General features: G+C 45.2%; 1 protein-coding gene across 1 annotated transcript; it reads left to right on the top strand.

The window, feature by feature from the left end:
* Positions 1-1407: 1407 nt before the first annotated feature.
* fgf24 (fibroblast growth factor 24) lies at positions 1408-12118 on the top strand. The gene is made up of 5 exons (XM_061079954.1): positions 1408-1445; positions 1638-1674; positions 6002-6179; positions 10118-10224; positions 11840-12118. The coding sequence occupies exons 1-5, from the start codon at positions 1414-1416 to the stop codon at positions 12116-12118; spliced, it is 633 nt and encodes a 210-aa protein (XP_060935937.1). The 5' UTR covers positions 1408-1413.
* Positions 12119-13567: the final 1449 nt, after the last annotated feature.

Below are 13567 nucleotides of genomic sequence, written 5' to 3'. Positions count from 1 at the left end.
TATGACGTGGAACATGCCCCTGGAGGGAATAATACAAAAAAAGAGTCAAATATGGTTTAACGCAAAGGTTGGATTCATTTTTTAAAAAAGATCTTAAATTAATAAATACACGAATAAAACTATTATCACGACTTCATTGGGTATTATTTATTATGACGTAGAACAAGCCCCTGGAGGAATAACAAAAAAAAATTAGTCAAATTTGGTTTTACGCAAAGTTGGATTCATTTTTTTAAAAAGCTCTTAAATTAATAAATAAAAAATAAATAAAAGCTTCCAAATAAACGCGAGAACTTTCACAGAAAACCACTTTTAAATCCTCCTGCAAACTTTCCTTTCAGCTCCTCTCTCTCTCTCTCTCTCTCTCTCTCTCTCTCTCTCTCTCTCTCTCTCTCTCTCTCTCTCTCTCTCTCTCTCTCTCTCTCTCTCTCTCTCTCTCCCCCCTCCCTCTCTCTCTCTCTCTCTCTCTCTCTCTCTCTCTCTCTCTCTCTCTCTCTTCTCTTTGCCCACCGAGAGGAGCAGCACAAACCCTCTCTCCGGGCTGATGATGATGATGGTCTCGGCACGATTACCCTATCAGGTGCAAACCGCTGACATGTTTCCACCCACCAACAACAAGAAAGCCTCTCTGTGCCCACATCCCAAGTCACAGACGCACAAACACCACTGACAGGCAGTGCTGCGCCACCACCGGCACCCCCCCCTCAGAACAACTCTCCAGGGACCCGGAGATTTACGCACAGAATCAACTTTTACTCTAAAATGCTTGGATACTGTTTGTCCACTTTTTAGCGACTTCTCTCTGGTTGGAAGGGCGTTTTTTTACTCTATTTACCACTTCGCATTTAGTTATTTTTATTTTATCCACCCTCCTGCAGCACTAGAATAAGATGACCCGTGCAAGGTGTGTGCGACCCCCGCAGGTAGGGCCGGATCCGAGGGGCTGCTGATCCCCCGGAGGAGCTGCTGGGTGTTTGGAGGAACCGAGGCTCGGATCGAGAGGAGCGAGCACAACCCGGAGGATATCTCTTTGGACGCAGGAGTTTCTTGGTTTTTCTAATTTTTCTCTTTGGAAGAGGTCGAACTCTGAATCCTCTGCGCGCTTGGCACCGATTTATGGACACGGATTCCGAGGAGCGGAGGAGAACACACACAACACACACAACACACACAACACAATCCTCTTCTGGATAATTCCAAACCCAACAAGGAAGCACCACTAATGTTGCACTCCGTGACTCTGCTGCTCCTGCACGCCGGCGATCTATCCTTACACTGGGATTCAATCTGCCACTTGCCCCCGGAGCTCTGTGCGTAAAGGACGCGCCAGGGGGGCGAGCTCCTCCAAACCTTTTCCCTGGAACCTGAATCTGTGGAAGCAGGTGCATTTCAGGTGGATTTCTGCGAGTCAAGATGTCTCTGCTGCCTTCGAGGTTCTTATACCTGTAAGTGTCCCACGTCTGCGCCCTTTCTTTGCGCATAGAAACTTGCATTCTTACCAATAGAAGTCGCCAAAAGCCTCATGTTTTGCGCATTGCTGTCATGCAGGTATACAGGCTGCGGTTTAGACTTCCATGTAATTGCCTGTGTGATTCACTCCCCTCCTCCCTTCTCTCCTCTTCTCTCTCTCCACTTAGGTGTTTACATGTTCTGGTTCTCTATTTCCAGCTACAGGTATGTTTACTCCTTTGGTTTTACTCCCTTTTGTGTGCATGTGAGTGTTTTGTGCGTGTGTCACTGTGCAGCTCTGTGCTGGTGACGGGTGACGGTTGTGTTCAGGGTCTCTAGAATAAATTTAATTCAATTAATTAATAGTAATAAGCGCTAATAAGGCTTTTTATTATTCAGAAATAGGCCCATGATATGTTAGACGGAACAAAAATGGAAAAATAAACTAACTAGTAAGTACAAAAGACAAATTGGAGATGTCGATAATCAAAAATGTAGAAATGAACAATATAAAAAAGTACCAAACGTGCATTTAAAATAATCTGAATACTCCAAAAATGTTCGAGTTTTTAGCTTTAATATCACTGAGACGCTGCAGCAGCAAGAAAAAAGGAGAAAGTGAGATCCGGGGATTTCTCCGGTGTGCGGATCAATAAAGTTTTATCTTATCTTAATAAAATCCCATAAACAGATTTCAATGCGGATAATAAATAAGTCTTAAGTGAGGAAACTAATCTGAGACGCATCACTTGTTCCTGAATTAATCTTCATCCGACTCAGACAATCTGATAAAAACACAAATTAAAATCTGTTTGTTTTAAATCTAGATTTAAAGGAGTAGATCCGGTTTTTTGTCAAACTGATATTTTCATCCTGGAGGTTTAAAGTTTTTTTATTTTATTTCCATCAGTAAAGTTTCTTGTGAGGCTCCTGCGCCTTAAAGCTGATTATTGGGGTGACGTGTCCGCGCACAATGCACGTGCTGGTTATTTAAAAAAAACAATTCCCAGCAGCCTCGTTATGATGTGAGAAACAAGAGAGAGAGAGAGAGAAGAGAAGAAGAGGCATTATCTCTCATCCTCCTCTTCCTCAAACAAACATCCTGCAGATTGTAATAGTCATTTTTATTATGTGTTTAAAAGGCTCCAAAAAAGATTTGTAATTTTTTAACAGAAGCCACTGGATGGCCACAGATTTGTCCTTTTAGGGAACAGATATAATTGTATCTGTTGCATACTTCTATTTTCTTTTTGTTTCACTTTCACCTTCTCCTGCAGGAACCATCAGCTCAGGCAATAACCAAAGCATTTAACACATATTTAAAGCCACTTTGCAAAGAGCAAAAAATCAATCAATCGAATAAATTCTATCTGAATAGCTCATATTCACAAATCAGGATTAACAAGGTGACACCTCCTCTGCCCTTTAATCCTCTCAAGAATCAGAACAAACTACCAAAACTAAACTTTGAACAGGGGCGAGAAAAAAAATCAAAACATAAAACTCCAGGAAAGTGGAAAGTTTAATGTTACGTAAGTGTGTTTGCTCTGATTATTCCAAAAGAGCTGGCACAGACAAAGCTATAACGTGGACTGACCACTGCAAACACGTAAGACAGGATGCAGCTCAGGCGGAATGAGGCCCAACACACACACACACACACACACACACACACACACACACACACACACACACACACACACACACACACACACACACACACACACACACACACACACACACACACACACAAAGACACACACACACACACACGATAGCCATGATAGCCTCTGCTTTTATTCTGGTTTTTAAATATGTGAGATCTGGATGTTTACTGTGCTTCAGGAAAAGTCAGATTTGAGATAAAGGCAAAATAAATGAAAATGTTGCTCCTCTTGTAGTTTCACCTCTAATCACCAAAGTAAAAACAATGACGGAATGGCCCTTTATCTGCATGTCATGCCTCATGTGATTGTAACCGCGAATGGAAGTTAGCTTCAGCCAACGTGCGTGTCTCTTCCTTATTTGTGTGTTTGTCTAACCCCGTCCGCCTGTGTGTGTGTGTGTTTGTGTGTGCGTGAGACGGAGATAAGTCCTCGGTAGAGATGGGCACCAGACGGTTTTGAAGTTTCAAACATATCCGTTTTCATGCTATGTCTTTGAAGAGAAGGAGACGGCGTGATAAAACAAAAAAACCTCTGGGTTGCCAGTGTTTCACCTGCACCATGTGCTCGGGCTTGTCTCTGCCTCCACGCGAGGAGGCAACAGTCTGCCCAGCGCACTTTAATGTTTGTTTAGAGATGGGGGAGATCTGGGGATAAATCCCTCAGCAGTTTGAGGCTGGTTCTGAGAGAGACTCCACGACACCAGGACGCTGGTGTTTGGCTTTTCTTCATCAATGGACGCGTCTTGTTGGGAGTAAACACGACCTAATTCTCAATCAGCCCGGGTTCATTGGGTTTTTTGCATCAGATGTTTTTGTCACTCAGCCGGACGAGTGCTGTGACGTCTTTGAATAATGAGTCACGTTGGTTTAGTCCTTGTTTGCTGAGCAGTTCTGGCTCGATGCTGCTCTGCGCTGAAAGGGAACATGCAGAGTCTGGAGATCAGCAAACAAGGATTAAATATGTCCTACAAGACAGGTTATTGTCTAGACTCTGAAGTATCAATCCTCATATTTGAATTTGTCTCATTGTGCAGTGGAGCTGTAAATCTGCCCGGTTGAGTCCTGGTCCGATGTGACAATAGAACCTGGTTGTCGTGGTCGTTTGGTTGTTTCATGTTAATGGAGTAAATGTTTCCCTATCTAGAAAAACATTGAGATTTTCGTCTTTAGTTGAGATCGTTTCTTAAATTCAACCAATCTTCACCAAATTGGCCAAACTCATAGTTTTCAATCCCTTAAATACGCCAGATTTACGAACTATTTACTGAGAAACCAGTGAAAATGGAAAGAAATATTTCCCCTTTGTCCAGATCCACGCCAAACTTTGACGAGTTCTTTCTTGGCTGATCTACCGTCCCTCCGCCAAGGTTCTTGTAAATCCCTTCAGCAGATTCTCAAAATCCTGCTGTCAGACATACAGCTAGCAAATTTTAAACCACTAGCTCAATATTTTATATATGATTTATTAAATCTTCCCGGTTGAGTCCTGGTTGTCGTGGTCGTGCGGTTGTTTCATGTTAATGGAGTAAATGTTTCCTATCTAGAAAACCTTGAGATTATCGTCTTTTGTTGAGATCATATCTTAGATTCAACCAATCTCCACCAAATTGGCAAAACTCATAGTTTTTAATCCCTTAAATGTGTCAGATCTACGAACTATTCCCTAAGAAACCAGTAAAAATGGAAAGATTTGCGCAAAAGTTTGACAAGTTCGTTCTACTGACCCTCCACTAAGGTTCTTGTAAATCCATTCTGCAGTTTTTGCGTAATCCTGCTGTCGGACCAACAGCTAGCAACATTTAAAACCACTTCCTCAATAAAAAAGGAAATTATAACCGAGGTCCAACCCAGTGTTCAGGTTTTCTCCGGATCCAGCACCTGACAAACTCGTATCACACCTGGTTTTCGAGGATCTTCCCTCAGATCTGTGCAAAAGTTTATTTTTCCTTTTCCTCTATTTTGACTTTAAGGTTCGTTCTACCGCCGCTAACAATTTCCCATCGTGTTTGCTACATGTCATTAATTTACCCGAGTTAGAATAACAAGGACTCCGGGTATGCAATGTGTATATAATTAGCCACCTGAGAACAGCCACATAAAAAGCCATTACTGTGCAATTACCACACCATACAGCTGGGGAAATGGGATCTTGGCGTGAGCTGAGATTCCAGGGGCTCCTGAAAGTATACGTTTCCTCTCGCCGCTCCACATGTCGGGGGGGACACGGTTGCTTCTTTCTGACTTCAACGATTTCCGTGAGTCTTCAGGACGAATCCGACGTGACTCGTAAACGTGAGGCGAGCGATTCCTGAAAGGCCGAGCTATAGGATTCGATAAAAAACATTTCTGAGTGTCTCTGTGGCTGGAGCTGCCTCTCGCCATCGCAGTCTTCCGCCTGCTGCGTTTCCTAATTTATGGACGCGGCGTCGCCTGCGGGCAGATATTTGTTTGATGATAGTGCAACAGGTCCGGGTGCTTCAGGTGTATAATTGCTAGTGGCTCGCTGGCTTGTGGAAATGGAGTACAGGTTTCTCAGCACCGCCCCGGGCTCACGCTGCAAAAACCAACAGAGGACGACTCCTCTGCACGTGTTCTGTGGGATTTACAGTTTAAACGCATCTTATAGGAGCTTTGAAATGCAATATATATATAAAAAAATGTGCAAGTTAAAAGCGAAGGAAACACTAAAATTCCACAGTCACACTTTCCAGGTTGTTATCTCCAAGTTTTTTTAAGCCCCCAAAATCCATAAAACAACAGACGCACATTACAATCAACACCTGTGTCATGACCACCTCTCGCTGTCTCTCCTCCATTCCCCTGTCTCTCTCTCTCTCCCTCTCTCTCTCTCTCTCTCTCTCCCTCCGGTCTCACGCCACTCTGCAGGAATCCCAGCAGAACTCTGCGGATTTCAGGTTTTACATCGAGAACCACACGAGGAACCCGGACGACGTGAGCCGGAAGCAGGTCCGGATCTACCAGCTGTACAGCCGCACCACGGGCAAGCACGTGCAGATCCTGGGGAAGAAAGTCAACGCCAACGGAGATGATGGGGGCAAGTATGGTATGGGAGAACTCCTGTGCATCTCACCCGACACTTTAGCTGCAAATGCAAACATAAAAAGACGAGACACCATCACCGTAAGAGTGTTAGTGCGTCTTCAGTTTATTCTCACTCCTCCTGAGGTGTTTTCTATCGGGAAACAGTGGATCTTTGGCCACCAACTCCTGTTTGGGATCCATGTGAAGATCTTATAGACCAGCAATGTCGATTTTTGTCAGAATATTAGTTTTGCCATCGTGCAAAACGTTCCTCCTTGTTGGTTTCTGAGTTTCCGGTCATGTTTCAAGGCCACGTGTGACACAATCCTTTCATATTTCTCAACTTTATTACCTCTAACTTTTGAAAAAATAGCAAATCAAGGATATTTTACAGTGAAAAGTCCTTCAAAGTGCAAAACAAAGCTTAAACTATATCTATAGGATTCTATTTGCTGCGGTTCTTCTCATGTAATCTGAGATATGGATAACCACGGGGCCATCTATCACGGAGAAATTACCCTGTCAACTTGTAAATGTTAAGCATAAAGACGACTAATCACCCAAATTTTATACGTCTGTCAACTTTAAGTACATCCTCTTCCCTTTCTGTGCGGACTTGTTCGTCGTTTCGGATCAAAAACATAAAAAAAACCCGGCACACACACACACACACACGAGAGGGAAATTGCTGGTCAGCGACTTTGCCTTTGATGCTGCGGCTCACGAACACGAGTCCGAGCGACCGGAGTCGTCCTCTCCTGCAGATCTGCAGCTCACAAACAGCTGAGTCACTCTGAAGATTGCTGCTCTCGAACGCCCCTGAGTGAGTGAGTGAGTGAGTTCAGGCGCAGATGCGGCGAGGCGAAGTTTCCTCACTGCTTGTTAGAGCTTGAGTGGAAGCAGATCCAATTTTTTTTCCCATGAGGCCTTGCCAATTCTACCCTCCGCCCCGTCGTCCACTCCTCCTCCTCCTCCTCCTCCTCCTCCTCCTCCTCCTCCTCCTCCTCCTCCTCCTCCTCCTCCTCCTCCTCCTCCTCCTCCTCCTCCTCCTCCTCCTCCTCCTCCTCCCCATCCAGCTGCAGTACCTGGCACCTGTGAACTCCTTTGCACTCACTAATAATAACGCTCAGTGAAGACGCTCTGCTCGCTCTAATCCACTCGGCGGCTGCGTGAAGACAGAGCTGCAACCCAGCGCATGGGAGATATATCACCTCAGGTCTATATCTGTGCAGCTAAAGTATGGGGGGGGGGGATTCTTCTTCTTTGAGCGGCGTATTCATTATTTGGAAGAGACAAGAACGATCCCTTTCCAGGACGATCTGTCGTGAGTGATGCTCCGTTGTCCACTTAGAGCAAAAGGCTTTTAAACCGATAAAAGGTTGCGATGGGGAATTAAAGCACGTCTCGGACAGGTGACCCCCCCCCCCCTTTCTTTGGGGTCGGCACATCGATCGTGCTGCAGCGAACAGGAGAATGGAAAACATCGCTCGGAAGGAGAAGCGATGAAGCTGCAGAACTCACAGTGAAGCTGCAGTGAGCATTAGAGCTACATGACGCAGGTCAATTATCCTGTTCTCTCATTAATGCACTTTTATGTAGCAGCTATAGCCTCCTGTGGAGTATTTAAAATTAAATACCCATAATGCCCAAAAGCTAATGTACACAACATGTCGTTGACCTTTCCCAGACTCACATGAAGCCTCGGCTGTTCTGCAAGCAGCTGAGGTTCCTTCACTCAGACGAACTCCCGGAGATAAAACAGCTCAACAGAAGTGGAATAAACTGCATCTGAGAAATTTGAGGCTTTTTATACACGATGCTGTTTCTTTTTTTTGTAAATGTACAAAATGAACAAATATAAACTAAAAGAAAACTGTACAGTTCACGGCTTGGAAGGATTAGGGCGCTGAAACCTTTCATCTGTGTTGTGGAGATTGTGACATTTTTCACCATAGCATAGCGGCTGCCATTCAAACCCCATTCAATTTCTCTAAAGAGACGTTTTAACAACCATAATATCTTAACCATCCCAGGTAGATTTACCACAAACAACAACAATGTTCTGATAGAAGCCAGGAGTTGGCGATGTCCTTTAAACTACCCACAATCCTCAGGTGCACTTGTGACGTCACTGATTGGTGCAGCTTGTCATGTCGGCTACATCGGATCGGATTTCTCGAGTCCAAAGATGAAAATCACTTAGCGATGTTAAATTCAAGGAGAAAGGCGCTGGAATCATTCGCAAGGGTTGATGGGAAATGTAGTTCCTTCCCTCTTAAAATAATTATATTGTGTCTTTACCTTTTCTCCATTTTCCAATATATTCAAACCTCGGAATAAAACGTAAGATTAAACAGTTTTAAAGGAATTTCTGAAACTAATTTTCTTCCGTTCTTAATTCTAAAGATTTTATTGGTGTTTCTACACTGACACATTTTTAAGTCACTTGATTATTACGGTTCTGAACGAGCTCACGCTGTAAATGAAAAAGAACCCCATCTCCCTCCTTTGTTAAAGTGAAAGCCGCTGGCCAGTGGTATTGATGACGCTGCGATTTTCCCCTCAGTGTTTGTGCTTCACTGGAACCTCGACTCAAAGCGTTTTAATTAAGTTTACTGAAGCTCGCCGCTGCCAGACGATCGAACCTACGCTGGTGGGGGGGGGCAGGGGGGGTTGGCCGGGGTCAGGCGCAAAGGCCGGCTTACAGCAGGAGGGAAATATTGTTTTATCTGATGCTCTGGGTCCAGGCTTCATACCTGAGGTTGAGAGTTTGCACAAACCATACCCACAGAAATATCTTCTCGAGCATCATTCATGTGATATGCAAAGAAAAACCTTTTCCACTGAAACACACTTTGCAACAAAGACCCAGAGACAAAAGAAATAACTTCTACCTTTCCCTCCTGGTTTCATTTCTGCGACAGGTTTCCCTTCTTCCCCCTCCACTCACCCCACCCCCCCACCCCAGAAAGGTTGTGTTTTCGGGTGGAGGGGGGGGGAGGAGAGGAGTTTTCCTTCTGCCCCCGAGCCCGTCCCGTCCCCTCCGTCCCCTCCGTCCATTCTTCCCCCCTTTCCTCCCTTGAGCGCCACTGAATGGGCCTGTGTGTTAAACAAATGGATCATCTTAACTTTTTGATTGAGTGAGCACAGACTAAAGGGAACTTGAAACCTAATCCTGAGGGGCACATAACCGCTCCACAAATGTTTGGCAGATCTCTCTTTGCTGCTGGTCGAGGGGGGGGTGGGGGGGCAGGGGGGGGGGGCGCAGACAAAGGTGACCTCGGGGGGGTTAAAGTTTGGGCCGGGGAGGGTTGGAAAGTAAAAAAAAGAGAGCCGCCGGGATTCGTCTTCAGAGCGGATTATTGCCGCGTCTGGATGAGATGATGATTGTTGACTCGCTGCTTGTAGGATAATATTTAAGGGATGTTTTAAGGGGGAAATTACACTTAAATACACCTTTAACAGTTTGCTCTGGAGACCCCGTGATTCTGTTGATGTTTTGTTAGAAAACATCTTAGTTTCTGTCCGCTGGTGATTTACGATGATTGAAATTAATTGTTTCCTGTAATCTGTCACGCAAGTTAAAGGGGATTTCATGTCTAGTGAAGCTAATATTGATGTTTGACTGCTGGAAACTGACACTTAATACAAGAAGTCTTCACCTAATATCCCTTAACTGTAAACTTTTTCCCCTGTGCACAATGTATTGTGAGTTTAAGCTCTTTGATTTTAAATATCTTGGTTTTCAACGATTATTTACAGGACAGGAAATTCATTTAAAACATTTCTAAGTCCTGACTATCTCTGGAATTTTTCCCAGGATTGTAAATTAATGTTAAGGCCTTGAAGTGTCGGCCCTAAGTGGTAAAAACATACCGCTGATGTTTGATGAAATATATTTCTGTTCGTGAAAAGATTTATCCATTTTTACTGACTCTCCTCTTTCCTCTTCTCTTGCAGCTCTCCTCGTGGTCGAGACGGAAACCTTCGGGAGCCACATCCGAATAAAGGGAAAGGAGAGCGATCACTACATCTGCATGAACGAGAAAGGCAAAATAGTCGGAAGGGTGAGTGTCGAGTTTCACTTGGAGGATTCGCCGCACGACACCGACAGTGACGAGTCCAGATCTTTCTTTTAAAACCAGTTCTTAATCCCGACTGGACCCGGCCTCCGATCTGCTTCCTCCGGCTGTTCCCGTCCAGCCTAACAAAACCCCTTTGATAACTCACAGCCATTCTTCCATTACGTAATCGCCCAAACTCCTTTGACACTCGATCAGTCAATTACGGACTGCAATCACCACAATGCATTGAGAGACTAATGGTCACTTAGGAGGAATGCCATTGCAATTATATCACTTAGTCACACCAGGTGGCCACGAGCGCAGGACGACGCCGTGTGACTCCGCGGACGACGATATGGAAAAGAAGTTAATATTCCAGAAAGACGCACACGCGATTGTGTTGCGTTAATGACTTGAGCTGTCAGCGTCGCCGCGGCAACAGCGAGTCGCACACACGCTTTCCCTCTGTCATCGTGGTCGTCTGTTAGAAACGTGCGTTCTAGGTGCTGGGGCCTCATTTGTTTAAAACATGTTCTCTGGCCTCCTCCTATTTTTTAAAAAGAGGATAAATCAACTTTTGAATGATTGGTTTGTTCTGTGGTTTTCAACTTGTTGTCACAGAGATGTGGAGAGACTCAATTCAACTTTTTAAAGATTCATTTTTCACCAAAATTACCTTATTTAGAGAATCCTTTCCCCAATAAAAACACTCTTTTCTGTTTACATTTCCTACTGAAACCACGAGAGTCTCGATAAGCAGTTCACAGCGATGTGAAGCCCGAATAAAGAAACTTATTTTCAGAGTTTTAGACTTGAATGATATCAGCTATGAGCCGTTTTCAGGAATGAACTCTGGAAACCCTTCTCAACTAAAACTAAAGTCGTATCTTATCATCTTTCCAAGCTCACATCTTCGAATGCATCTTCGTTTTCACCCCGAGATATTACATTTTCATGTCAATCAATCAATCAATCAAGTTTTATTTGTATAGCCCATATTCACAAATCACAATCCGTCTTTAATATGGTGAGACATCCTCTGTCCTAAACCCTCAGCAAGAGTCAGGAAAAACTACTAAAAACCCTTTTAACAGGTAAAAATACATAGAAACCTCAGAGACACATGTGAGGATCCGTCTCCCAGGATGGACACAAGTGCAACAGATGTAATTTGTAGGAAAACATCATCGGGATTAAAGTTTTTAGCAGCATCGATGAGGGTTTTTGTATGTTTTGCATCCGCCTCGTGTTAGAAACATCTTCAATACGCCGATTCGCTCACGATGAACCTTCTAGGAAACTGGTTTTGCTTCATGTTCCTTCCTCGCGTCAAGTTTTGTAGAAATGTGTTTGGTAGTTTTTGAGTAATCCAGTAATAACCAGTAAAAAATCCAACAAACAAACAAACACTCGTATAGGGGTGAAAACATTACGTGAACTTTCTATGTTGCAATAAAACATGATTCATTCACCTTTTAACTACAGTGACTCTGTATTTTTCTGTCTTTTAACAACTTCCTCAAAGCTCCATCATGCTGAGCAACAGAAAACCCTGACCACTCATTCTCCAGGTTAATGATTAATCAACGTTCTGTTTCTCTCTCCTTCGTCCTCGCAGCCCGACGGCAGGAAGCAGGAGTGCGTCTTCGTCGAGGAATTCCTGGAGAACAACTACACGGCGCTGGTGTCGGCCAAGTACAAGGGATGGTACCTGGGCTTCAACCGGAAGGGGCGGCCCAAGAAGGGCTCGCGGACCACCCAGCGGCAGCAGGAGGTCCACTTCATGAAGCGCCAGCCGAAGGGGCGGACCGACCTGCAGGAGGAGTTCCGTTTCACCACGGTCACCAAGCGGACTCGAAGGGCCCGGCGGTTAAAAACAAACGCCAAGAGGAACTAAAGGGGCCGGGGGGGGGGGGACAGCACTAATTCTAGGGTGGGGTTGCAGGGTGGGGTAGGGTACACAGGGAGGGGCGGGTGTGTGGGTGGGTGGGCGGGGTTTTTAAACTGAAAAAATCTCAAGCTTCTTCACTTCTGTTAACGAGAGACGGACAGAAAGAACAAAACAAACAAGAAAAAACACACAAAAACAAAAAAAGTCAAAGATGTTTTATTTTTGTATTTCAGGACGACTGAATATTTGCTAACTCGTGGGTTCCGATGTGTTTGTGCTAATCTGTCGTGTTATTTATACTCTGGACAAATGGACGGACTTCCTGTCGTCTCCGCTTCTCCTCTTTTCCGACAACGGGACCGAACACAGGAGCCGACGTTATAAAAATCAGCCAACTAGAGATTTATTGGAATACCTGTCGGGGGGGTGGGGGGTGGTTTGTGTTTGTGTTGCCCCTGACGACGCGGATCCCATACCTTCCACTGGACTCAGACGCCATGGAGATGGAGAGAGAGAGAGAGAGAGAGGGCGAGTGACGGCGGCCGCAGGTGACACCGGGGCCGCCGGGGACAACTGTGTAGCTTTTAGTGCAATATTTTACAGGTCTCTCTCTTTCTCTTGCTCTCTTACCCCCCCCACCCGCCGCCACCACCCCCTCATTTGTTTTTCCACCGTCTGTCTCTCAACCTCACGGCTCCTGGAATGCGCCGGAGCCTCTCGGGCGGCGTGTGTGCGATCACCAGGACGCCGTTTTCCACCGTGATGGCGTCTGAAACGTGACAAGCTTTGACTCGTCGGTGCATCGGACTTGTTGAAATAAGAAAAAGGAAGCGGCCGGTTCATAAAGTAGACAAAGTGTTCCAGCTCCATCAGAGGTCGGGAGACGGGTGTTAATCCCTTCGCTCTAGAAAAAAGGGATTCTGTTGAGTGTGGGAGGTGGGGGGGTGGGTGGAGGGGTTGGCGATGAAGACTTCCTCTACCTCCTTCGTCTTTAAAGTTTATCTCTAACCTACTGTTCAGTTAATCTCATGAAACCTCTGGGACGACGCCGCTGACCTTGACCTTTGGGCTCTTCTGTGTGTTTCGCTGTGAGCTCATCTTCGCTCTCACTGGATGAAAGCGCCTCAGAGAAGCTTTTCGGGATCCGCACGCCGCCGAACGCCACAGCTCGACCTTCATCGCCACGCAACACGACCACACGACGATCGAGACTTTCCCCTCATGAACACGACCCAGATGTTTCATCCAGGAATCAGGAGGAAACGTCCCGAGCAGCACGTGGTGGAGTCTGAACTCTAAAGGGAAACGTCTGAGCTCCAGACTCCGCCCTCCAGGCTCCGCCCCCTCTCCTCACCTGTAGTGTATCCACCTGTCTGCCGGCAGGTCTCCTTTTTTTTTTGTTTTTTTTTTGTATGAGTTGCTACTAACAACATGACACATTTATGATTTTTTTTT

The sequence above is a fragment of the Limanda limanda genome, chromosome 10, assembly GCF_963576545.1.
Source record: "Limanda limanda chromosome 10, fLimLim1.1, whole genome shotgun sequence".
NCBI lineage: Eukaryota > Metazoa > Chordata > Actinopteri > Pleuronectiformes > Pleuronectidae > Limanda > Limanda limanda.
The sequence above is the reverse complement of the archived record's forward strand: the minus strand, read 5'-3'. Positions and strand labels throughout refer to the sequence as shown.

Bases quoted from the DNA above. Each gene is read 5' to 3' on its own strand.
- fgf24 (XM_061079954.1), top strand. From the start codon at position 1,414: ATGTCTCTGCTGCCTTCGAGGTTCTTATACCT. The intron at 1,446-1,637 runs GTAAGTGTCCCA...CTCTCCACTTAG, and splicing joins CCTTCGAGGTTCTTATACCT to GTGTTTACATGTTCTGGTTC. The intron at 6,180-10,117 runs GTATGGGAGAAC...CTTCTCTTGCAG, and splicing joins AGATGATGGGGGCAAGTATG to CTCTCCTCGTGGTCGAGACG.